Source organism: Phodopus roborovskii, unplaced genomic scaffold (genome assembly GCF_943737965.1).
Source record: "Phodopus roborovskii unplaced genomic scaffold, PHOROB, whole genome shotgun sequence".
In the NCBI taxonomy this organism is placed as follows: domain Eukaryota; kingdom Metazoa; phylum Chordata; class Mammalia; order Rodentia; family Cricetidae; genus Phodopus; species Phodopus roborovskii.
Window position 1 is genome coordinate 12,006,946 of NW_026125295.1, and position 25,500 is coordinate 12,032,445.

Below are 25,500 nucleotides of genomic sequence, written 5' to 3' on the forward strand. Positions count from 1 at the left end.
AGCAAGCCCCGCTTGCCTCCCAGGCCTTCCCTTTACAGCTGAGCAGCCCTCCTTCTGAATGCTGGGTGTGGTGGGACAAAGTGCCAGCCGGACTAGCAAGGCAAGCCACCGCCTACCACCTTCTTAGTGGGCCAGGGAATGCTGAGTGCCTGTACTCACACGGGGAAGCCATTCTTCTGGGGATCTGGGGAGCCAAATGCTAGCTCTGCCTCCCCCTCCCCCTCCCCCTGCTGGGAAAGAGGGGTCTAGAGCCCTGGGCTTTAACAGTGTGACCTGGGCCCAAGTCTCAGTTTTGATGCTTTTGAGACATGGACTACCATCAACATCCACATGGACGCCAAGGTCATCCATCTCTCCTGAGGTCATCTGAGCTGACTACAGCAGGGTCCTCTAGAACAGACATCTCATCTCCAGGGGACTGCTCCAGAAGCTTTGTCCCTGAGAGATCCACCTGTCAGGACAGAAACAAAAGAGACCCACAACATGAGGGACAAAGCCTTGTGTGCAGCTGCAAAAGGCCACCCAGCACACAAAGGCATGGCCTGCCAAGGCCCCTCAGTAACCCCACAGCCAGCAAATGGAGAAGACAGAAAATGGTCTTTGTGCTGTCCATAGAGCAGCAGGGTCACCAGGACACTCTCCGGTAGCTGAGGCTCAGCCAAAGGGCCTCTTCCCTCCTTTCTACCTGTGTGTCGCTCTGTTTGTCTGGCCTCTACCAGCTTGCTATCAGTTACTAATGAGCTCTGGAAACTGGGCCAGCCAGGAGCTGGGCTTCTCTTAATGGTCACCGCGGCCCTTTCTGCTGGGAACTGGGTATAAAGCTGCCTAGGACTGGAGCTTACACAGGGAAAGGGGAGGATGGATCCAGTAGGGCCCTTCCTACGCCTGAGACAATGGCAGGGCAAATGCTCACATGGAGTGTGGGGTGATCCCCAAGACCCAGCTCTTAAGTAGCAGAAGATAAAGGTGTGGGAGACAGGCTAGGGGAGAGCCAGATCTGTTTGGAGTTAACAGAACAAGCTATAGCCTGTCAGAGCCCCTTGCTGGAGCTACCCCCTCTGCCCCTGCCCCTGCCCCTGCCCCTGCCCCCACCTCCGCCTCCGCCTCCCGAGTACTGGGATTAAAGGCGAGCACCACCAACGCCTGACTTTTACACATTCTCTTAAGGCTTTCTCAGATCCCCACACTGTTCCAATGGAAGAATGTCACGTGGCATGGTCAAAGTGACAAAGACACTCTCTATGGCCTTTTTAGAATGAACACCACGACACCCCGCAAGAGGTGGTGGTGTACTGATCAACGGTGTGTGGACATAAGCCTGCCGGGAAGGATGTGTCTACCCAGGAAAGGTCTACCCATGGAAAGAGCTATGATGCCAGCCCTAGAAGCAGACTCCCAACTTAGAAGCCAGGAGTCAAGAAAGGTATTTCTCGGGGCTGGAGAGATGGCTCAGTGGTTGAGAACACTGACTGCTCTTCCAATGCACCCAGGTTCAATTCTTAGCACCCACGCGGCAGCTCTCAACTGTCTGTAACTCCAAGATCTGACACCCTCACACAGACATACATACAGTCAAAGTCAAAACACCCATGCACATAAAATAAAATAGTTATTAAAAAAAAAAAAAAGAAAGGTATTTCCCGGGGTCCCTTTACTATCTTTCAAATGCTGAAACACAATAATCCCTCACATCAGTAAACATACAGACATCCCCAGATAGCTATCTGCAGTGCTGAATCTTTACGTACGTAAGTACTGGAAATAATTTCTGCAAAGAAGGGTTGCCCGTGGGAACACATGCTGGAGGTATTTACATCTAAGTAAGATTTTTAAAAACTTCTCGATTGTCGTTAATTTTCGATATTTCTGAAGCAATCAATAACCTGGTTACTAGAAACAACCAGCTGAGTAAGCAGACCAAGGGAAGTGGAAAAGGGAGGGGCAGCTGGGATGAGGCAAGGCTGGCTCCAGGGCAGAGGACTGTGGCAGGAAAGGCCCACGGCAGCACCAGAGTTCCTGGGGCCAAAGCGAGTCAGAGAACAGGCCTGAAGTGTATGGAAAGGGGCCCGTGAGCTCCAAATCTTCTATGACCTTGTGCCACATGCACTGGACTTCCCAAAAGGCCCCTCTACTTTGGCAGCCAGTCCCGAGTTAAGCCTTGATGCTTCCCTACAGGAGGCAGACACAAGGGTCACCTCGGCGTCTCCAGTCTCTGTGGTCCAGAGCTTTCCGAGTCTAAACTTCTTCACATGGTTCAGGCTCCATGCTCTGCCCCCTTAACAACTCCCCCTAGATCCCTACAGCACCCTCCCCTAATGTCCCCACTCCACACAAGGTGACACTGATCACCCCACCCCTCCTGAGGGCCTCTCTGTCCTACATGAGTTCACCTCCCTTCACAGTGGCAACCACACTCCATGCACGTGGCTTTAGGCTCTGCCAGGAAAGCCCGGGCACTCAGCCTATGCTGCCCCCAGATGGAGAAGGAACTCATGGGTGCCTGGGGAAGAGCTTTATAGTAGTCCTTGGATGCCTGAGATGCTTAATGACCAAGGAAGAAGACCAAGGACAGAAGGAAGCTGAGAAGCCACTGTGTCCCCTAGGAATGTGGCTGGGTCACAACAGCCCACTTCTAAGTAATGTCTATGAGTCTTTATGGCCAAGCCACACAGCGATGTCCAACCTGACACCTATTGAGTCCATTTCTAAAACAGGCAGCATTTGCATCCACTCCCCCTACCTCCTCCCCTGTATCTGGGAGACCTGAATGGCGCACTCATGACCACAGCAAGATCTTCTTCCAGGCCAGCTGCAGGGGCTCTGGGTGTGGGCTAGCCTGGAGATTCAGGGGAAATCACTCCTCAGCATGTTTTTCTCACACCTTCCTATGCGCCAGTGAAGCAGTTAGAGAAAGTCAGTGTTCTGGGTGGACTATAAACTCAGAAGTGAAAGGAACCTTTGAGAGTATCTGTCTGCTTCCATCCTACCACAGGCAAGCAAGCATCCATGCTTTCTGCCCACCCTTGGGCATCAGTCTGCTTCCCTCCCCCACTTACCCACTGCCATGAACCCTGTAGAGAGATGGCAAGATGGGGTTAGCCAATCCTCGTAGCAAGCTCAGAAGGTCAAGGCTCACCTCAGTCAGCCATCTTGACCCTCCAACCCTTCCCCAATCATTCAGTTCCCCTAGAGGCTAGTTAGAAACAGGATACATTTCTGCTCACAGTAATAGACTCCAGGTAAGTTCAAGGCTAGGATGAGCCTGCAGGGTTCCAGAGGTCAGCAATGCCCAGAGAGAACGCAGCAATTCTGACCATTTACGTGTGTGTGTGTGTGTGTGTGTGTGTGTGTGTGTGTGTGTGTGAGAGAGAGAGAGAGAGAGAGAGAGAGAGAGAGAGAGAGAGAAAATACATGCCACGTATGTGAAAATATCTCCAGGAGCCAGAAGATGGTGCCTGGACACCCTGCGAGTTACTCCACCTAAATTCTAGGGTCAGAAATCCAATTCCTTGGAAAAGCAACAAGTGTTCTGACCATCTGAGCCATCTCTTCAGCCCCAAGGCTCTCATTCTCAATGTCCAAAGTACAAAGACACCAGAACTCCAAGGCCCCTGACACACATCTCTACATGCATAAATAACAAAGCCTTGCTGGCTGCTGCCAGCGGCCAGACCCAGCCGAAGCACAGAAATACGGGCAGAGGCAACAATTGTGTTCACTGCTCTAGAGGCTGACTGCATGGCTTCTTTTAAGACTTAACCCATGATCCCACTCAGGGGAGATTGCTGTTCAAACACATACAGTGGCAAGTGGAACAAAACATCCTCCACACAGATGTGTCTGGAAGCAGTAGAAGTAACAGCTGGGGGGGGGGGGGCAGACCGCCAGCCCAAGTCCCAATCCAGAGAAGTGTGATCACAGCGCTGGCTTGTAAAGGGCCCTAAAATATCAAAAAAGGTGACATACAAGAGGAGACCAGAACATGGACACTGCGAACAGGAATCAAAGGGATGTTTTCTATCACTGGTGCCTAATGTTTTCCTTCAGAAATTTAAGTGGCTGCCTGACAGCCAAAGAAACTTTACAAGAGCCCAGTGGTGGTGCCACAAGGCCAAGGAGAAACTATTACAGGTGTCTTCCAGCTTCTTGGCACTGCATGCATGTGGTGCATATACATACATATATGTAGGCAAAATCCTCATACACATAAAATAAAAATAAATCTTAAGAAAAACAGGCTGGAGTCTGTTTGACCTACTAGGATAGCGCAGAGCTCGATTCCCAGACACAGACAGCTATACACATTCAAGTCCCTCCCTCTGAAATATCACATGTCAAAATCAAGGGCTAACAAAAACACATCAGTACTTAGAAGTATTAAGGAGCCATAGGAAATTTATTTCTATCAATAACTGAAATATGCTATATAAAAATTTATAAAATAATAGGATATGCACAGATGTGCCAATCTGTCCTTCCTTCTCTTTCTTTTTCAGTGCTAGCGTCAAACCTATGGCTTGGCTATGTGAGTGCTCACTAAGCCACATCCTCAGCCCTTTTTTATTTGCAGACTTGCTAAGTTGCCATTAATCCAGATACAGTGGCACACACCTGTAAGCTCACACACAAGGACTCTCTGGAGTCTGAGGTCATTGTGATTACACAGCAAGAACTAGCCAGAGCTATGAAGTAAAACTGTCTCAAAAACCCCAAAACAATGCAAATGTGTGTGTGTGGGGGGGGGGTGTACACATAATTAAATTTAAGAGGAGAAATAAGGCAAGATGTTGTAACATATCCTTTAACTCGGGAGGCAGAGGCAGGTGGATCTCTGAGTTTGAGACCAGCCTGGTCTACAGAGGGAGTTCCAGGACAGCCAGAGGCCAGAGTTACACAGAGAAACTCTATGTCCAAAAAATAAAAAGCAAAACCAAAAACCGACAAACAAAACAGAACAAAAAAGAAGAGGAGAAATAAGGTTTACAGCAGCCAAGCTGCAGCCTAGACAGGGCTCCCTGATGAGAGCTGGCACATGGCTACTTGAAGCCCAGATGGTTGAAGCCATGGTGGAGATGCTGTCCCCCATAATAGCCACTGCTATCTTGGTCAGAGAAGTCATGATTGCCCCCAAGAGGCCCTTAAGATGATACCTGATGGTGGCCCCTCAGTAAAGGAGGAATGGGGACAGTCACTAGTCTCTCACCTGAGATCCCAGGCAATACCTCCTGAGGCCCCTCCCAGCAGCACACACTCAGTCCCGAGAATGCTACAGCACACAGCAGGAAACTTCATCTGTGCAGCTAAGGGCAAGCCACCACACTGGGGTGGGGCTAGTCAATGACGCAATTGCTTGGGGGTCACCCAGGCTCCTTTAAGTAATCTCTCACCCACACTCTTCCATAAATATGTCACCATGCTAGACCTGGATGGAATAGTTACTTTGTTGCCACTGATGCCCTATCTGGTCTGATCAGGTCTCCCCAGAAAGAATTCAGGCAACAGGAATACAGGCAAAAGCCTGCCAAGTCCAGTGTTCCTCACTCAGGGCCCGATTATAACCCACAGAACACGGCCAGAGTAAGTGCTGTTCACCCCACCAGGCTGCCCTGGCCTGCAAATGCCTAGTTGATTCCTACAGGGCTGCTGCATCCTTTAGGCCACCCTTGACCTGAGCCGAGAGGATGTGGGGCAGAGGCCAGGATTCCTTCCTGTGCGGAGCAGCACTGAAGGTCAAGAGGGCAGGGCAGGACCACACCCAGCGGGGAGGTGGAGGGGCTTCATTTTCTCACAGATGACACAGAAGGCTGCATGAGCTCACTGTTCCCATCTTATGCATCAGATAGGATGTAGGGAGGGGCCCAGAGTCAGCCCTACCGCCTTTCAGCTGGGAGAATTTAGGCAAGTGACTTCACCTGCCAGACTGCGGCTACCCCACCTACACACCACACCCAGCCCAGAGAGGCCAGAAGATCTCAGAAAGGGACTCTGAAAGCACCGGAGATCATGACACATAAGATGCGATTTTTTTTTTCTTTCCAAACAGAAAGGGAAGGCCCAGTGAGGCTCCCACGCTCATCCTGCACAATAGAGACAAGCCCACTGCGTCACAGGTGAGTCAGCTTCACCAACTTTCTTAATTTGTTCTACCCGACTCCTACCTGAGAATTGAAAGTCAGGAAATGGGGTCCTACATGTTATGTTTCCAGGTAGTAGTTTTGGTGAGAGAAAGGGGTCAGGGCCATGGGTTTGAGCCCTAGCACTGCATCCAACAAAGACCGGGATCCAAAGCTGCAGGGGAGCTCTTTGGGAATTACTTGTTTAGGCATTTAGCACAGTGCCATCCTGTGCCAAATATATATAGTATGCTGCGCCTGCCCTTCCCCATGCTGTGGCCTTTTAATACAGTTCCTCATGTTGTGGTGACCCCCAACCATAAAGTTATTTCACTAGCACTTCATGACTGCAGCTTGCTACTGCTATGAATTGTAAGGAAATATATGCAGGTTATCTGATGTGCGGCACCTGTGAAAGGGTCCTGGACACCCTCCCATGGGTTCATGACCCACAGGTTAAGAACCACTGCAATGCAACAGGCCTCTACAAGGTGGCGCCTCCGGGCACATATGGGGGATGCTTGCCTTAGGAAGCAAAGGTAACTGGCAAGAGCACCCGCTTTTTTCAGGCCAGCTTTCCAGCGAAACCTCTGCAGTAAGCAGGGGCCTGGGGAGGACTGTTCCAGGGTGAATCCCTGACGTCCCAGCAGGATTAGCCAGCCACAAGGAGGCCGCGTGGACAGGAGAAAGACACAGTGACCTCTGGGGGGGGGGGGTCAGAGGTGTCCCGTTCCCCCCAAACCTGGCCTGAGGTTCACTCCTTCCAGCTAGAGGTTTGTTTGTAGGGGGAATGGGACAAGATTTACCCTAGGAAAGAAATAAAAAGAATTTCTGATTCACAGATTCAATGAAATTCTAATATAAATGCCAGCAAGTTTTTTTTTTTTTTTTTTTTTTTTTCTTTAGCAGACATTAATAGGCTGGTTGGCTTTTGTTTGTTTGTTTTTATTTCTGCTTTTTGAGACAAGGTTTCTCTATAGCTTTGGAGGCTGTCCTGGAACTCTGCAGACCAGAGATCTGCCTGCCTCTGCCTCCTAAGTACCGGGATTAAAAGCGTGCACCACCACTGCCCAGCTACAAGCTGGTTGTTCAAGGGGGCAGAAGCAGAGGGAGTTTGGAGACAGTCTCATACTGTGGCCCAGGGTGGTCTCAAACTCACAACAATCCTCCTGCCTCAACCTTGCAAGTACTGGGATGCAAGGTGTGAGCCACCAGCACATACAGCTCGACTTGTTAACTTTATAAGGAAAGAAAGGACTAGAACAACCAAAGCAATCCCGGAAAAAGTCTATGGGGTGACTGGGCAGTGACCTGAGCTAGGAGCCCACCCTGGGCAAGCCATGAGAAGCAGACTGGCTGGACAAGTGGGGACAGGAGCCCTAGGGTGCAGGCTGCTGCTCCTCAGTTGCATACTCCAGGCCTTGCAATGCTTCTGGTTGGACAGAAGCTGTGAAATGAGTGAGGATGGCCTCCTCCCAGGACTATCTACTCTAAAGTTTCTCCTACTCCTTTCTCTTGGCCACACAAGCTCATTTCTACTCCCATGCACCCACCTCGCTGCTTCCCCAGCTACTGTCCTACTGTAGGGTTAGCACACGTGTTCTCTAAGAGTTACTTAGGCGGGTTCAAGCTGTGTTTGTTAGTAGCCCTGTTGGGAGGGAGGGCTCCCTGGCCTCAGAGCCCCACACTGGCTGGATGCTACATTAGCTCCCCATCAGGCGAAGCCAAGTTTTCTTTCATTCCCAATTGTTTAGATGAAGATACCGAAGCTCAGCTCAACGAGGCAGTGTGACTCAGGCATTTGCAGGTCCTGACCCCCAATCTAGATGTGACTCTCAAGCCCCAGGCCACTCTACTCCTAGTTATACAAATCAATTGAAATGGCCACTGGCCAAGTGTCTGTGCAGTGTCAAGGCAACCAGACCTCTGTACGCAGCAGCAGGAGACCTGCAGGGTTGGGGGCACAGAGAGCAGGTCCCCGGGTCACCTGGTGGTTAGAGTCCAGAGCTGGGTGGCAGTGTGTGATGGAATGGCTGAGGAGTCCCAGGTCAGGGCACAAGAGAAGTGAGGAAGAAAGCGGACAAGGAGACGGCCTTTTCCTCAGCCCGAGAGTCTGGGTCAGGAGGCATCAGGCACAGCTCAGCCTTGCCCACGCTGCCCACTCCACTGTCTGTGTAAACCCGGGGCGCATGGGTAACGGTCCCAGGAGTTAAAGAGCCAGGGGTTCCATCACCCCGCAGGTTCAGGGCTCTGAGGAGTACCTAGGCAGGCACTGTTCTCCCAGGTCACCCAGAGCTGCTTGCCCCAGGCTTGCCCTCTGGCTTACTTAGACAGACTGCTGCTTGCACTTGCAGGGCCCCAAGAAGTCGACGTGTTCACTGATGACCAGCCTCAGAGGCCAGCCCTGCTGTGAAGCTGAGGGTCTCCCTTTCTCCCCAAGGGGACTGTGGCTATCTGGGTCTGCTGGAATTCACAGGCGTCCGGCAGGAACCCCTTTCTGCCTTGAGTTCCTGCCCTCTGCTCCATCCCACCCTTCCTGGAGAGCGCGGGCCTGGAACACTGTGGTCTACGGTCCAGTCCAAGGGTCTGGCTCCAGGTACTCTGGCTGAGACTCAGGCTTGCCTTCCTGGGTCAAGCCCTGCACTTTGGAGGCGTTCGAGTCACAAGAGCCTGCTTTTCTCTGACAGGCAAGTACAATTCCTTCCTAACTGCCCCCCCCCCCATTCCCAAGCCAGACAAGCTGCGTGGTACTCATGGCTTCCAGAGAGCGAGAAAAGCAGAACGCAAGTCCAGTGAAGGGAAGCACAGCCTAATCCAATGTCTAACACGCTTGGTCCTCAGCTGCTATGACAAAAGGACAGATGTCCAGTGCTCTATCACACATGACCTCTTCAAACCTAGCACAAGTGAGCAGGGCCTTGACGTTGCCTCAAAGGGATGACCTTTTACCAACAGGAGCCTGGAACTAAGCATTCCCCCCTCTTCTTCCTCATAGTTAGGAAAACGGTCATAACTTATGTGCTCACCTTCCTCCAGTCAAGAAAAGCCGCATTTTGCTGTAGTGGAGATGGGTTTGCCTTTGGTTATTGTTTAAAAATAAAACCACACATTACAGATAGTTAAAGCCATTACCCCCCCCCCATTTCTTTGTCTGTGTTAATCTGCAGCTGTCTCTCCCTCCGTGTTCACACTGTTTTTTTTTTTTTTTTTTTTTTTTTTCACGGTACCTAGCAGCTTATCAACACTTCCTCTTGTAAACAGCCCGTGTCCCTTTAGAGACTGCTACCACCCAGCGCTGCCTCCCAGGAGAGGCACCATGCAGCACACAGCAAATACGCTGGGCAGTTGGTACGGACTGGGTAACATGCAGGCACCACTTCTAAATCTGACTCTCAATCCAAACTTGCCCCTTCTTTGCAGCAGCACCGTCTGCGATGCAGCCACATGCGGTCTCACAGCTGAGTCTCTTGCTAACTGACCAGCGACCCTTCTTTCTCAGCAAGGAAGGCGAAGAGACCATCTGGTACATGAGAGACAGCCAGAAAAGGAGACTCAGGGCTCCAGCTGGCAACTGAGAACCCATGAACAAGCCAGGAAACCTTCTAAGTACAAGGAAGACCATGTGGGCACTTACCCCCAAATCAAAAAGTCCAGGGGAACTTGGCAAAGAGACCCCCGAGGAGCCAGGGGCTCCCAAAACCACATAGCTCCATACAGAGCAGACTCTACCACCACAAGGCCTCTTAGAACAGAGAACTGTTGCCATGTTCTGAACCCAAGAGAGATGGCAAGGACCTCAAAGGTCTACCAACAGGACAAAATATAAGGGCTTCCTGGCTGCTGCTGCTGCTGGAGGAGATGAAAAGGACCCAGATGAGGGCCCTGCTCTTTGAGACATTCCTCAACCCCAGTGAGGCTGATAAAGGAAGGCCTGTTCCAGTACGACAGCCCAGCTTCCTCTGCGGAGCTCTGCCTGCCCACAGGGCCGTCCTACCTTCCAAGCAGCAGTACCTGTGTATGAAGGAAGCTTGGCCAGGGTAGAGGAAATCAATGATCTCTATCTATAAAGATGGTAAGTCTACCTGCAGCCACACCGCAGCTGAGAACTGAGCGGGACGTGAGTGTGACTCCTGGGACGTCGGTCTGTCCTGGCCCAGAACATGAGCTGCCCAGCTCCTCCCGGCTCTACAGTTGGTTCCCGCACACCCAGCAGTTTTTTAAATAAAGCAACATGGGGAACTCTGTGGAGGGCACGTCCAAGTTATGAGGGAAGACCTCATGCCTGCCACCATGACAGAAGGGGCTAGCCAAGCCCTCATAAGTGACTTAAACCTCATAGTCAACTTAAACCAACTCAACCAAAGCAGGACAAGTGCTCTAACTATAAGGGGAGTACAAGCAAAGAGAAGGAAGGGGTGGTCTCCGGGCCAAGCTCCACGCGTAAACTGACTGTCAAAGACTGACTCCAAGCTGGACATGGTGCACACCTGTAATCACAGCACCTGGAGGTGAGAGCAGAAGGATCAGGAGTTCAAGACCTGCCTCGGCTACAGAGAGAGGCGAGGCTAGCCTGGACTGCAGGAGACCCTGTGTCAACAAAGAAAGAAGCAAACAAGGATGCTGACTCCAGGCTGAGAAGGCAGGAATGAGTAGATGATGGTCCAATCAGACCGTCACACATAGGTAAGGAAGCAGAACACATAAAAAGTACATGACAAGTCTAAAAGATGTAATAAAGACGCGGTTACAATATAACACAAGCTAAGAGCTAGACCAGCATTCCTCAACCTGTGGGTCACGACCCCTTTCGTGACCCTTTTACAGGGGACACCTAAGACTATCGGCAAACACAGATACTTATACCACGATTCATAACAGAAATAACTTTATGGTTGGGGTCACCACAACATGAGGAACTGTATTAAAGGGTCACAGCATTAGGAAGGTTGAGAACCACTGAACTGGACGGTAAGGGAGGAAATCTTACAGACGGACACATATAGGATATACAGAGGCAGTCCTAACTAGTGAACGTTCATCTTTTCAGGTCTGAACAAGGCAGCCATGTGAGCAATGTCCGGTCCTGAATGTAGCCCCGGGAAGATGCTGTTGGGGAGGGCAGGGCAGCCGCAGCGCTGTGTGGCATGCCAGACCCCGCATAGGCACTACCTGTGCTTCCCATCTTCTTCTTCCTCTTCTCTGAGCTGCTTGGTCTGTGGCTCCCCGTCTTCCTTATCCTGTAAAGAAAGAACGAACCACTGCTCAGATGAACACTCACTCCTACTGTGGTCCAGGTCCCCTGGGGAACTGGTGAGGACAAGACCATCAGGGCCAGGTGACTGAGGGGTGCAGTGCAGCCTCGCTCTTCCCCTGCCCCTTCCTGGGTAGAACTTACAACTCCACAACCGTCCCAGCACTAGGGAGGCAGAGGCAGATCTCTGTGAGTTAAGGCCAGCCTGGTCTATATAGGAGGTCTAGGACAGCAGGGCCTCATAATAAAATTAAAAACCATACAAGTCTTCCATGATCCCAGCCCAAGCTCGACACAGGCTGTTCTTATGACAAGCAGGGAGAACGAGAAGGTCTCAGATAGCAGGGAAGGAGCTGGTCAGGGCCGGATGGCCACTCGCCCCTTCATCGGGCTGGGGGGGGGACGGGGGAAAGATGGTCACCAACCACTAGGACAGGATGAGAATGCAGATTCCTTCATTCTTTCCAGCCCATTTGGATCCCTTTACAAGTGACCTAACTTGGACCAGGCTTGGAACAAGATTCACTGCCCAGGTCTGTGAGGTACTAAAGGAGACGGGGCAAAAAGAGCTCATTTAACAGTCTGTCTGTCTGTCTGTCTGTCTGTCTGTCTGTCTGTCTGTCTGTCTGTCTCTGTGTGTGTGTGTGTGTGCTATACACACATGCCATAGGGCACATAGGGCACAACTTCCAGGAGTCTGAAGAGTTAATTTTCAGGAATTGGTTCTCATCCTCTACCATGTGGGCTCCAGGGACTGAACTCGGTTGCCAGGCTTGGTGGCAAGCACCTACACCCAACTGGGCCATCTCATTAGCCCACAAATCTGCCTGCTCCCCCATTTATGTAAGACAGGTTATCTCCAAGTGCCTTGAGGACCACAACTTAAGGGCATCACGAGGGCCGCCTCCACCTACTACAGAAGGAAATGCCCTGGGTCCCCTGCTTCCCAGCATCACTGTGGTTGGACTAGCTGCCCTGTGGACAACAGGTGTGTATACACATGGACAGAATCAAATGTATGGAGCCATGCCACAGGCCCAAGGCTTGAACTATGTCCCAGGAGGAAGCCCTTGCATGCCAACGCTAGCCATTTAGAAGATGTCAAGCTCACTTTATTACTGGCAATGAACTCTGCTGTAGTGGTGTTCTGAGAAGAAACCTGGAAGCTTCTACTTTGCAACCTGTTGTGATGGCTGAGAATAGGCTGGATCTGACATTAGATTTTAAGTAGCTACCTGCAATTCCTCTTCAAGAAAGTCCTGTACACTACCAACCGCTGCCTCCCTATGGGATGACATCTGCTTCATGTTACTGTCTACCAGTGCTCATCCTGGAGATACAGGGCAATGACAGACACTGCCATTCCGGCCATATGGAGGCTGGCTCATTGAAAGCCTTCCATAATAGAACATGTCAAGATACCTTCTGTCCTTAACCTATGCACCTCGGTCTCATGGGAATGAGACAGTAGGAATGAAACTAGACAAGATTTTCTGGGAGTGTGGTCTAAAGAACAGACCGAGGTTCAGGCTTGAGAAACAAGTTGGCATTCTCTAAGTGGATCACAGGGTAGGAGGGGCCTCAAGAAACTGAGCTGACATAGGCCCCTCCCTGACTAAAGGCTTGCCCACAAAGCTACAAGAAGTGTACATATTCTTTCTTTCTCTTTTTGTTTTTGAGACAAGGTCTCACCATGTAGCCTTGGCTGGCCTGGAGCTCTCTATGTAGGCCAGGCTGGCCTCAAGTTCATTGAGATCCACCTGCCTCAGTGACCTGAGTGCTGGGACTAGAGGCGTGCAGATATTCTAATAAAGAGCTCCCTACCAAAGGCAAATCCCAGAAATGCTTGCCTCCAGAGAAGGGGCTGGTAAACTGCTCCCTGGGATGGACTGGTAGAGCAGAGGGCTCAGCCTATGCCGACCCCCTCCCCAGCTTCTTTCTGGAAGGTTCCATGGATCTGTGTAGGAAGGACCTGCCTCTAGGAGGAGTGCTTTGCTTTGCCCACACCATGCCCCTTCCTAACCAAGGGCAAGGTTAAACTCGGCCAGAGCCAGGCTGCTGCTGCCACCTCCAAGAGCCCCAGAAACACTTAAGTGCTTGGCAAGGGCCAAGTTACTCATTAACAAGAGAGAAAACAGCCACATACCCAAGTGACATTTTAAAACCTCCTGGTCTCAGATGAGCTCAGAACTGGGGGGAGGGGGAGGAGGGAGAGACACAACACAACAGATAATTCAGAAATAATTCAAAAATGGCTCTCAGAGAAAAGAAAAGATGAGAAGAGATGCCCAAGGTCACAGAACCAGTAGAGGATCTGGATCATGGCCCTCTAGGTCTGGCCCAGCATTCCTGCCAAGATGAGAGGCATAGCCTGTCAAGAGCAGTACTGAGTTCCTGAAAATGACTCTGACCTCAGCCACCTTTCCTGCCTCCCCACATAGTTCAGGCCTGTACAACCACATGCACAGATGCAGCCACAGTCAGCCACAGCCAGCCATAGCCAGCCCAAGGCACCGGTGGACACCCAACAAGACCGGATGCCTAGGGATCTCACATCCAGAGATGCTATGAGGCCCCCCTAAATCAAGCTCAATGTTCTAACCCTGGGCTCCATAGTCTTCCCAACTTTCTCTGCCCTTCCCTTCTTCCCCAGCCCCATCTTCCATTCTTGTTTTTCCCCCTTTAGGTTTATGAGTTTTTGCTTGCATGTATGTCTGTGCATTACATGTGTGCCTCCCACAGAGGAAAGGAACCAAGGTCTCTGCAAGAACAAGTGCTCTTAACTGCCTGGCCCCACCCCACATACGAAAGAGTTGCTTGCATGCATGTCTGTGTATCACAAATGTGCCTGATGCCCACAGAAGCCAGAGGAGGGCACTGAATCCCTACAACCGGAGTCCAGACAGTTGGAAGCAGCCATGTGAGTCCTGGCAATCGCACCCTGACCATCTGGGAGAGCAGCAAGTACTCTTAGTTAGTGAGCCACCTCTTCAGCCCTCCTATTCCCCACTCTTGCTCCCTCTGAGGCTCTTACAGCCAAGTCCCAGCCATTCTTCTCCACCCTAACTAACCAAACAGCTCTCGCCTCTAGAATCCAGTTTCCTAAACTGTGAGTCAGTACTCCATATGGGGTCACATAACCAAATGTGAGAATCATGAAAAATTTAGCAAAATAGACAATAACGAAGAAATAATTCAAAATTAAACACACTATGAATCCACAGGGTCTCTGAAGTACTCACCTGTGCTGTGTGGAGGGACTTCACTATGGCCTTGGTTCTGAGCACAGTTTGTACACTTTCCCCTGCTTGTGCCATCACCATAAATGCCAATGGTGTCGGGAACACCACTGATGACTACCCTAGGTTATGAACCAGAGTGTTTTTATTAAATGTTTCTGTTTTTAGGAAAACTTACTATGAAAAAAAAAACATTTAAAATTTTTCCTACTATTATTCATTACCATGTGTCAAATTAGAATATTTTTGGGTTAGACTGTCAGTATGTTCAATTTTAAAAATATCTGCGTGTGTGTATGAGTACACATGAATTTATATAGGCATGTGGAAGCTAGATGTAAGCCTTGGCTGTCGTTGCTCAGGGGTCACCACTTGGGCTTTCGTTTTGTTTTAGTATAGATTTATGTAATGTGTAAATGTGTGCGCCCCAGTGTATGTAGGTATGCTATTCCCTGCAGAAGTCAGGAGAAGACTTCAGATCCCCAGGAAATGGAATTGTAGATGGTTGTGAACCACCATGTGGCTGCTGGGAATCAAACCCGGATCTTCTAGAAGAAAAGTAAGTGCTCTTAACCGCTGAGTCATTTGGCAGCCTCAATCTTGTTTTATTGAAACATCTCTCAGCAGCCTGGGACGTGCCGCCAAATATACTAGGCTAGCTAGCCAGCGAGCCCAAGTAGTCAACTGCCTTCGCTTCCTCAGCACTGACATTCTAGGCACACAGGAGCATGCCTGGCTTTTCGGTTTTATTTCTCAGTACTAACTAGATTGATTGATTGGGTGCATGCATATGTGGAAGAAACCTCTTGGGAATCTTTTTTTCCTTTCACCATATGAGTCCCAGGAATTGAATTCCTGTGGCTGGCCCAGGTCTGGCTTTACACACATACTGGGGATCCAACTAAGGTCTCTTTCCATGGTTGTGCAGCAAGCAATTTACTGCACAACCCCTCTCCCCAGCGGTCCTATTTCTCCAGTCACAAAAACAAAAACCGTCCCATAATAATAATAAAAAAAAGGGGCCTCAAAATCCTTCTCCTCCTCATGAAAACAAACACCCCAAACACTACAGTCCCCTAAGAGGAGGTCTTGAACCTCTGCAGTTCTAATTCCGGTCAGAGTAAGGAAGCAGAGTGGCAGATGGTCATGTGGTGCAGTACGTAAGGCAGGGGCAGGAAGAGGCTGACAATGCCAGGCAAACCTGGTAGGTCCCACAGCAGCACCCTGTTGCCTGTCCCCAGAGCCAGGGCCACCTCATAGTGGGGTGGAGGGACTTCCTGTTGGGTGTGGTGGCCCTGGGAGCTGTGTTATAAGGGTATTTAGTGGGGTAGGGCAGCCACTGGAGTCTGACTCACCCTGAAGATGGAATGATAAACCCTGGACTGAACACCACCATGCTTGGGACCAGAAACTGTAGGCTCTTTATTGCCCAGAGACTGGCGGGAGAGAACTGGGGTGATCACAACAGAGGTTCTGATCTTTCCGGGCACACTGATTGTACTGAGCTGTTGTGCTCGGCTTTCAGGGTCCCCAGATGCTCCTTCCTGAGGGTTGACACCAGCCTGTGAGCTTGGGAAGACACTCGTCCCACCAGTCTGTACCCACAGGCCTGACACCTGTGACTGGCAGAGCTCATGCACTCTAGCTTACAACCCAGTGGAAAATCTGGCTGTTTCATACTGACTGTGGGGCCTTGGGAAGGTCTGCTTTGGTTTCCTCATCTATGAAAACAAGCGCAATCATGGTGACATCATCACACTATTACAAGAAGGAAATGATGAGAGAGAAAGGAAAAAACCTGCTGCTTGGGTGGGCAGGCAGTAGCTCCAAAGGGCAGGGAGGAGAGGACTGGGGAAAGAGCACAGGGCTACAGATGCTGGCCGTTTACATCCGTAGGGGCTACAGATGCTGGCCGTTTACATCCACAGGGGCTACAGATGCTGGCCGTTTACATCCATAGGGGCTACAGATGCTGGCCGTTTACATCCGTAGGGGCTACAGATGCTGGCCGTTTACATCCGTAGGGGCTACAGATGCTGGCCGTTTACATCCGTAGGGGCTACAGATGCTGGCCGTTTACATCCGTAGGGGCTACAGATGCTGGCCGTTTACATCCATAGGGGCTACAGATGCTGGCCGTTTACATCCATAGGGGCTACAGATGCTGGCCGTTTACATCCGTAGGGGCTACAGATGCTGGCCGTTTACATCCACAGGGGCTACAGATGCTGGCCGTTTACATCCATAGGGGCTACAGATGCTGGCCGTTTACATCCACAGGGGCTACAGATGCTGGCCGTTTACATCCGTAGAGGCCACAGTGGGCTTCGTTCCCATGGGTCATCTGTGATGCTCTCAGCAAACCCCTGAGCAGAGAGGACATAATACCTGATTCATCTAGGCCACGAGAGGATACACTACATGATCCTTCCAGGGGTTGGAAAGATGGCTCAGCAGTTAAGGCTGGATGTTCTCCTAGAGGACCTGTGTTCAACACCCAGTGCCCACCCAGTGGCTCAAAACTGTCCATAACTCCACTTCTAGGAGATCAGGCACCCTCTTGTGGCCTCCATGTGGACACCATATGGACATGAGTCTCCTGGCCCCTCACACAGAGCTCAGAGAGTGTGCCATGGTAGGCTGGCATCACCGGGCCAGAGACGGGACACAGCAGGAGCCACAGCCACCCTTTGGGTACAGCCAGTCTTTAGAGGCTTGTGAAAAGAGGACAATGTGCCTGGCTGGCAGCTGGGAGAGCAGCAAGGAAGCCAAGATAAGGGCCAGGGTAAGAGCTGGAACTGGGTTGGGAGTCAGAGGCTGCAGGAGGCAGCAAGCGAGGCTACGATTCTGCTAATGGCTCACTGGGAAAATGAAGGAGGTGGGCAGCGCTAAGGGGACAAAGAGAAAGGGAGGGACAGCTTCCAGGCACACTAGAGCTGAGGCCTGGTGTGTGTGTAGCAGCCATCCATGTTTGTTCAAGTGTCCTCAGCAGGAAAAAAAAAAAGAGGGTAGCCAGGCTTTGGTGGCACACGCCTTTAATCCCAGCACTTGAGAGGTGAAGGCAGGTGGATCTCCGTGAGTTCGAGGCCAGCCTGGTCTACAAGAGTGAGTTCCAGGATAGGCTCCAAAGCTACCCAGAGAAACCCTGTCTCGAAAATAAATAAAATAGAGAGAGACAGACTCTGGTCACAGAAGAAAGGCAGGACTAGCCCTCCCCCCCCCCAGTCCACTGGGACCAAGGCAGCAGCATGCAGCTCCTGCTGGCATCACATGGCCTTGGGCCTGGGATCACTGATATCTTATGTGTGTTGGAAGAACACAGGGAGCTGGCCTCCGGCCAAGTCAGCTCTTGTTCTTGCCAGAAATAAACTGGGCATCCTACCACAAGTACAAGAGAGGTGGCAGGTAACTCCTCCAGCATATTTCCTCTATTAGTCCACAAACACTGACCGGATCCCTGGTGCTAGAAGCTGCATTGCAAGCTGGGAGCCAAGAAGAAAAAGAAGTATGCACGGAGAACTCAGTGCAATGGGGATTCTTAACTGGGGCACCTGACTGGACTCCAGGGCCAACAACCACACTCGCACACAGGTCAGGTTTTAGAAGATACGGCTCTCCGGAGAAAAACCCTGAACTCTTGGATTCTCAGAGGGTGGGGATGGGGGGCCGGGACCCAGAAGGGGAAGGGGTGGTATCAGCAGCACGGCAAGAGGGCAGTGGCTCTCCAGTGGCTGAGGAGGGTCTCCACAGTATACCTCACCTGTCTCACCTGCTCAAGGGTGAATGGGAGGGGGCAGAGGAAGGCAGAACAGGGACCAACTGGTACAGCTCAGTGAGCATAGGCCCCTCCCAGTGCCCAGGGTTTCACCCTCACCAGCAGCAGCAGGAAGCAACCAGCTGGAAGAAGGTTAGGCAGAGGGCATGGCAAAAACCACAGTCCCCTTCCCTTTCCAGCGAGCCAGACTAGACCGGTTCATCTGGGCAGCCCAGTACTCTGAGAGGCTCCAAATTCCTACCTGAGCTCTCCCTATAGGAAGGCCTGAGGTACACAGGAAGCAACGGACTGTGCTTCTAGGTGTCTGTCTGCACAGTAGGTCTTTCCACCGTCCACATCTGCTTTGCTCGTCTACTCTATGCTCATCTAAGCTCTCCTTTCCTGCTTCTAAAAATTATCATTATGTGTATGCTCATGTGTGTGAAGGTCAGAAGACAACCTTGGGTCCTTTCCTCAGGAACACTGTCTATTCTCACTGAACTGGGACTCACCAACTAAGTTAGACTACTAAGCAGTGAGTCCCAGGATCCTCCTATTGAGACAGAGGTTTCTCTGTGTAGCTCTGGCTGTACTGCAACTTGCTCTGTAGACCAGGCTGGCCTCAACCTCACAGAGAGCCACCTGCTTCTGCCTCCAAGGTGTTGGGATTAAAGGCATGTGCCACCACTGTCTGGCTTCAATTTTTTTTTAAAGCCATACTGACTTTTTACATGTGTCTCAGGGATAAAACTTTGTTCCCTATGCTTATATGTCAAACACTTAACTGACCTATTTGCCCAGGGTGGTCTAGAACTCATTATGTAGCCGAGAGTGCCCTTGAACTTCTGATCCTCCCACCTGTCTCTACTTCCTGCACCACCATGCCTGGTTTTTAAGCCTTACTGGAGAGTGAACCTAGGGCTGTGTGAAAGCCAGACAAGTACTGTACGAACCAAACCACATCCTCAACTCAACCTTGCTCACTTCTGGAGAGAGCAAGAGAGATAAAACCTAAATAGGTTCTATAAACAAGAAGGCATCGCACTAGGTCCTAGTGTTTAGGAGTGAGCTTCCCCCGAGAGCTGGATGCAAGCATTCATTTCTGTCCCATCTTTTCTACTTGTGAGTGATAACCCACATCATTGAATAATACTAGCATTGCTGAATGTGATCAATTCTATCCAATTAACCACTGCAAACATTTATAAGGTCAGCATTCCTTTCTGTTCTCATAGATGAGCAAATCAGAGGCACAGTGTAATTAAGTAACTCATCCAGAGTCACATGGCCTGGACTTGCCAGGACCCCAGGGAGAGGGTGGCCTTCAATTCTTAGCTACTCCTCTCTGAACGCCTACTCCTTGTTCTGGTCCAATTTCTGCCCTGACATGGCACACAAAGCTGGTATACTAGAATCTTAGTCTCTCTCTGTCTCCATATGTATGCATGCATGGATGGATGGACAGACAGACAGACAGACAGACAGAAGTCTGACCTAGAATTCTCAATGTAGACCAAGGTGGCCTTGAACTCACAAAAGTCCACCATGTCTAGCCTCTCTATTAGACTCTAAAGCACTCTGATGAAACGTCACAGGGTTGAGAGCTCCTCTGATGCCATGCCAGAGAGAGATAAGCCAACTACCAAAAGACACAACCATTTCTGGGCCAGAGACTCCTCTTCTGAAAACCAATCATGCAGGTGTCCAGAAGGGTGCTTCTCACAAGGAAAACTGGAACTCTGATATCATGCAGCCTGTTGGACCCAGTCCAGAGGACCAGCTGCTCATTCAAACAGGCCTAAGAATGTGAGGGCACAGCTGAGTCCCACACTACTGAGCCAAGGTTGTCACCATGGCAACCATGCTTACAAATGGCTACAGACTTGATAGGCTGGAGCTGCCCAACACAACTGTGTATAATATTTTTCCATTTTAATTCTGCTGATGAGATAGTTTACCAACAAACAGAAGCAATCAGGAAAGCCAACTGCAAGAGGCTATCTTGGCCACAATAACCCTAAACTGCTTCCTGACCGTGGCTGGTGTACAGACCCCAAAAAGTGTCTTAGGAACTTTTACAAGCTCAACAGCACCCCCACCTCCAGCACTGCTGGAGGACAAAGAGGGCTGGCTGAGGCCTGCATACACCTGCATCCCTTTGTACCCTGGACTACAGACAGCAGATCAGCAGCCACACTGCAGGCCTGACCTCCTAAATTAGCATGAACACCTCCATTATGCAGGGCTAAAATTTTCAGCTAAGATGTTAACTGATGTTAAACAATGAGGTCATTTCCCCCACCTTCTCACCTGGCCTCACACCCCCCCCCTTTTCTTGGAGGTAAAAAGCTGCCTCCCTGAAGAACAGAGCTCCTAATTAATTGCCAGGACTTCCTCGCCTACTCTCATCCTGAGTGCTAGTAAACCAATCACAAAGCCCCAAGGAGGCTTCCGGTTGTGTAAGAGCTTCATGTGGCAATAGAGAAGGTGCCTGGGACCTCTTCCCCTACTTCACGGTAAACTGCCAGGGTCACCAGGAAGGGTCAGCTGGTCAGTGTTGGAGCTGGTGCAGCCACCCAGAATCGCTATTCCCGATGACATAAGCAGATTCCTAGGCCAGGCTTGAAGAGCACACGGGGCTTCCCTTCCTCCACAAGCTTTAGCTAGTGGCTGGAACTCAGAGGCTGAGCCAGGAGGGAGGAGAGATCCATCTCCCCCGTTCTCACCAGCCTGGGATCCTATGCAAATAGTAAGCAAGGACTCAGAAACCTCATGGCCCTGCAGATGACACCCATGCACCTCCCACACACATCCAAGCCAGCTCTGTTTGTTTATACCGCCTCTGGATCTTCCCAGACAGTTCCTTGACAGCTGCCAACAGCTTTCACTAGTCAGGCAACAGGACGACAACCCCAACAGCATCTAGGACAGAATCAACTGCTGGAGTGGGCAACATACACAGCAAAGCCCTTGCTTCCTACACGGGATGCAGATCAGCTGGCAGAGTGCTTCTAGCAAGGGAGAAGCCCTGGGCTAGCTACTAAGGACCGCATAAACCAGACACGAGTGGCACATGCCCGTAATCTCAGAAATTGGCAGAAGCAGGATCATCAAGAATTAAAGGTCACCTTCAACTACAAGAGACTGTCTCAAAACAAAACAAACAATACACAAACAAACAAAAAGCAGGGCAAGACAGCTCAGGAGGTAAGAAGAGCTTGCCACACAAATCTGATGACCTGAGTACAATCCCAAAATCCATGAAGGAGAGACCTGACTCTTAAAACAGGTTGACCTCAAACCTCCCACGATCACACGCGCAGTCCCAGCCAACAGCACATTAGGGCTCCGGGCATCCACAGCAGGCCTCTAGCTTCAACACCCAGCACAAACTAAAACCCCCAGTCTTATCCCCCCTGGACCACTGACAAAGACCCACCAGCCCACACCTGTGTGAGCCCGTGGCAATCCCAATGAAGTTCATCCCACTTCATATCACTGAAAAGGCCAGAGTTGGCACAGGACACACCAAGATCAAGTTCTCAGTACAAAAGAGATTTATTTGCCCCAGAGAGACAAAGGGCAGAGAATAAGAAACAGGGGCAGGAGAGACAGGACGAGGAAGGGGAAGGAAGCAAGGGAAAGAGGGAAGGGATATTTTCCCGGAGGGACAGAGGACTGCCTCTGGGTAGAGAGGAGACAGACGTGGCCCATAAGCAAATGGCGGGTTATAAGAGGAAAAGAGGAAACCCTATATTAGAATAAGTTGGTTAATTCTGATTGGACATGTTAACTAGGGTAGCCAAAAGGCAGCTTTTGATTGCTGGACGCCAGTGCTTTGATAGCTGGACCTTGGTGGTCAGCCTCAGGAGGAGGAAGTGGCCAAATAAGGGCACAGACCTTGGCTGGCCAGCTTTAGAAATGTAATCTAACAGTTTAGCAAGGAAGAGGGGAGGGGGGGAGGGCAAAACCTGCCAGTGCCGCGTCTGCCACACTCAGGGCGGCTACAGCTCTTCAGTCACTTACACCGGCAGACTTTCAAATAAGCACCGGTCTTGCCCAAGAGCCAAGTCTGCTTTTCCTTAAGAAAATTCTCAGCCCAGCCATCTCCCAAACCCAGGTGCCTGAGTCCTATCATCTGGCAAGGTAGGTAGGAACCAAGGTGAATTTGCTGCCCTTGGAGCTGGGGCAGTCAAGGAGACATCAAGTGTATAATCACCACACGGCATCAACACCTCAGGGCGTAGGATGGTGAGAACCAGACAGGATGAAGCCCGCACCCACCTGGAGCCCAAGTGGCCATTGGCAAGGATCACCAGGGTCACAGGAAAGAACAATATGATGAGGCTGATTCCTAGATCCAGGTAGAGGAGCCAGGGCAACCTCCAAGGACACAGGTGTAGTGGGAAGGTCCTGCTGGACAGGATGCAGAAGTCAGCAGAAGAGGGAAGACAGACAGGTGGTAACAATGTAAACAATAGTATTTAAAGAACATTTAACAAGAGCCCAGGAAGGAGAGGGCAAGGGTCACTAGGTGAGGCCCAATGTGGGTTAGGAGAGCCATTCAAGAACAGCACAGGGAGGTCTCTCTCTCCGAGTGTGTCTGGACGGATGCTGCCCAGTGCCATGCAATGCTGGCACACCTGCTCACACTTCACTTGCGGACGCAACAGGCTCCTAGACTCTGTTTATACCTGGGATCTGGTATTATCCTATTCCAACAACCCGGTTCAGGACAACTAAGGTACCTGCTTGTTAACGCACAGCTCATAGCAGATAAAGGCTGGGTCAGCCTGTTTATTGCTGTTTGCTCACTGCAGAACTCTCAAATGGCTGACGGCTTGGATCTCTTTCAACCATGGCCCACTCTTAGACCAAATGAAAAGAAACCACCAACTTGTGGTACTGCAAAGGCCTCAGGAGGAACTAGACCCAGCAGCTAGAAGAATGTGTGATAAACAGCACCTACCAAATTAGAAGGTTCCGGGCAAGAGCTGGGAACTGGCATGCTCAATGGCCCGCCTACTCTCAGGACCTAGCTCTAGTCTAAGTCAGAGTACATCCCTCTTCAAGAGGCTGAGCCAGAGGAGGAAGTGGCCACCTGTCTAAGGGCTACTGTGGTCACCACGTGGGCTCTGGACACACAGCGGCAGGATGGGTAGAAAGAGAGAAACCACTTGCGTGATGTAATGTCTCCTCCTGAGCTACAGTGGGTTCGGCTCAAGTATGCAGCAAGACAAGAGCAGAAACCAGGCTGGACCTCGGGTCTCACTCTGTCTACCTTACCATGCCACTTGGAGCAGGGAGGGAAAGAAGGGCCCACTGTGCACCACAGAAGCCTGAAGGGCCCCACATTCACTTCCCAGCATATCTTACAGTAGGAAAGTGACTGGCCCTGCTGACCCATACACCACACAATCCTGGGAACTGTGATTCCCTGCAGAGGAACGGACGGACACCTCTCTATGGACAACAAAATGGATACAAGGTTGATTCCAAGAGTTGGGAAAGGTGGTCAGGCACTTGGAAGGTGGAGGGAGGACCAGGAAGGAGGTCAAGGTCATACTCAGTGGTATGAGCTGGAGGTTAACCTGGGCCACCAAAGGTACTGGATTACAGACCTGCATAACCAAGTTCTCTTTTTAAACACTTACGGAGCTGGAGAGAAGGCTCAGAGGTTAAGAGCACATGCTGCTTCCAGAGGACCTGAACTTGTTTCTCAGAACCCTACCAGGTGGCTCACAGGCTAAAATTCCAGCTCTGGGGGACTTGATGCCCTTTTTGGTTTGGGGGCCAATTACACTCACATGCACATGTCCCCACACAGCCACATGGAAATGCACATAACTAAAAAGCAAAAACTGAAGCAAAGGCAGGCAGATCACTGTGACTTCAAGTTCAAGGCCATTCTAGTGTACTAGTGAGTTCCAGGGCAGCCAAAGCTACACAGTGAAACCCCCACCTCCTCCCCTTTAAGGATAAGGTCTCACTGAGTAGCCCTAGTTAGGCAGGGACTCACTATGTAGACCAGTCTAGTCTTGAACTCACAGAGATCTGCCTGCCTCTGTCCCCTGAGTGCTGGAATTTAAGGCATGTGCCACCACAGCCAGTAAAAACAATAAGTCTTTAAGCAAAAAATACGCAATACTTGGTTTCATTTCAAATCAGCCAGTACTGATTTCTATTGCTTGGAATGAAGTGCTTTGGTTACATATGGCCATTGTCAGCAATGACCTAATGAAGTGTGTGGGGTGAAAACTCATCTCCTTCTCCACACAAATGCAGCAAGGGCAAGATTCTATGTCCAGAGCAGACTTCACAAATGGAGGTGCTATGCTGACTGTTGGCAGTGCAGTGTTCTGTGACCCCAGCATGCTCTCCAAGTTTGACTACCACAAGGGCCAGTTGCTGACGTAAGCAAGCCGAGACCCTTACCCAGCCTGTGGGTCAGCATTCCATTCCTTCTGTTCTAACATGGAACCATGTTCAAAACAAGCCCCAACATCAGGCATCTGAGTTTATCTGGAGATTAGGGCACTGGAGGGAGAGGGCGCACCCATTACCCTTCACCAAGGAACAGTGCGGCTCTGTTGGGAAGGCTGTGCTCCAGGAGGACAGAGACATCCAAGCAGCTGGCCAGGTCAACCAAATCAACCAACCCTGTGATCAGCGGGATGACTGATGCTGCACAACACTCTCAAAACCCAGAGTTTGAAAAGCAAAATTCACCTCAGTTTCCAGGCAAGTCAGAGACTGCAGAGCAACAAAGTGTGCTGAGACTCCTAGGAGACGACAAGCTATTTTAACCTCCGTCTGATCAGCTGCTTCTCAGTGTCACAGTCTGTGACAGGAAGACAGCTGTCTCCTCTTTGGTGTGATCTACAAGTGATAAAATCCTAATTAAAGCCATTTGAACCACAAGTCAGAGCCGGCACATGTATTTGTAGGAATACTACTTAATCGAGGGCCTATCTATAATCCTCACCTCCACCCAGGTTGCCTTGGGAAGCAGAGCTTGTTTAATGCATGAGCTCAGCTGAAGCGCTGAGAAAAGCCAGAGCACAGAGGACTTGACGCGGCCCTGACAACTGTCTACTGTGGGGCCTTGGGCGAGTTTTTGGTTCAGAGTTGCAATTCCTTGAA

The 25,500-nt window shown here is 50.6% G+C and overlaps 2 protein-coding genes across 3 annotated transcripts in view; both read right to left on the minus strand.

The window, feature by feature from the left end:
• Als2cl (ALS2 C-terminal like) overlaps positions 1 to 25,500 on the minus strand; it is a 232,033-nt gene that overhangs the window by 187,678 nt on the left and 18,855 nt on the right. The gene's annotated exons all lie outside the window — the stretch shown is intronic.
• Ccdc12 (coiled-coil domain containing 12) overlaps positions 1 to 25,500 on the minus strand; it is a 48,687-nt gene that overhangs the window by 6,716 nt on the left and 16,471 nt on the right. The window contains exon 2 of the mRNA XM_051203263.1: positions 11,283 to 11,350. Within this exon, the coding sequence (XP_051059220.1) occupies positions 11,283 to 11,350 (68 nt within the window). The remainder of the gene's footprint in view (positions 1 to 11,282; positions 11,351 to 25,500) is intronic.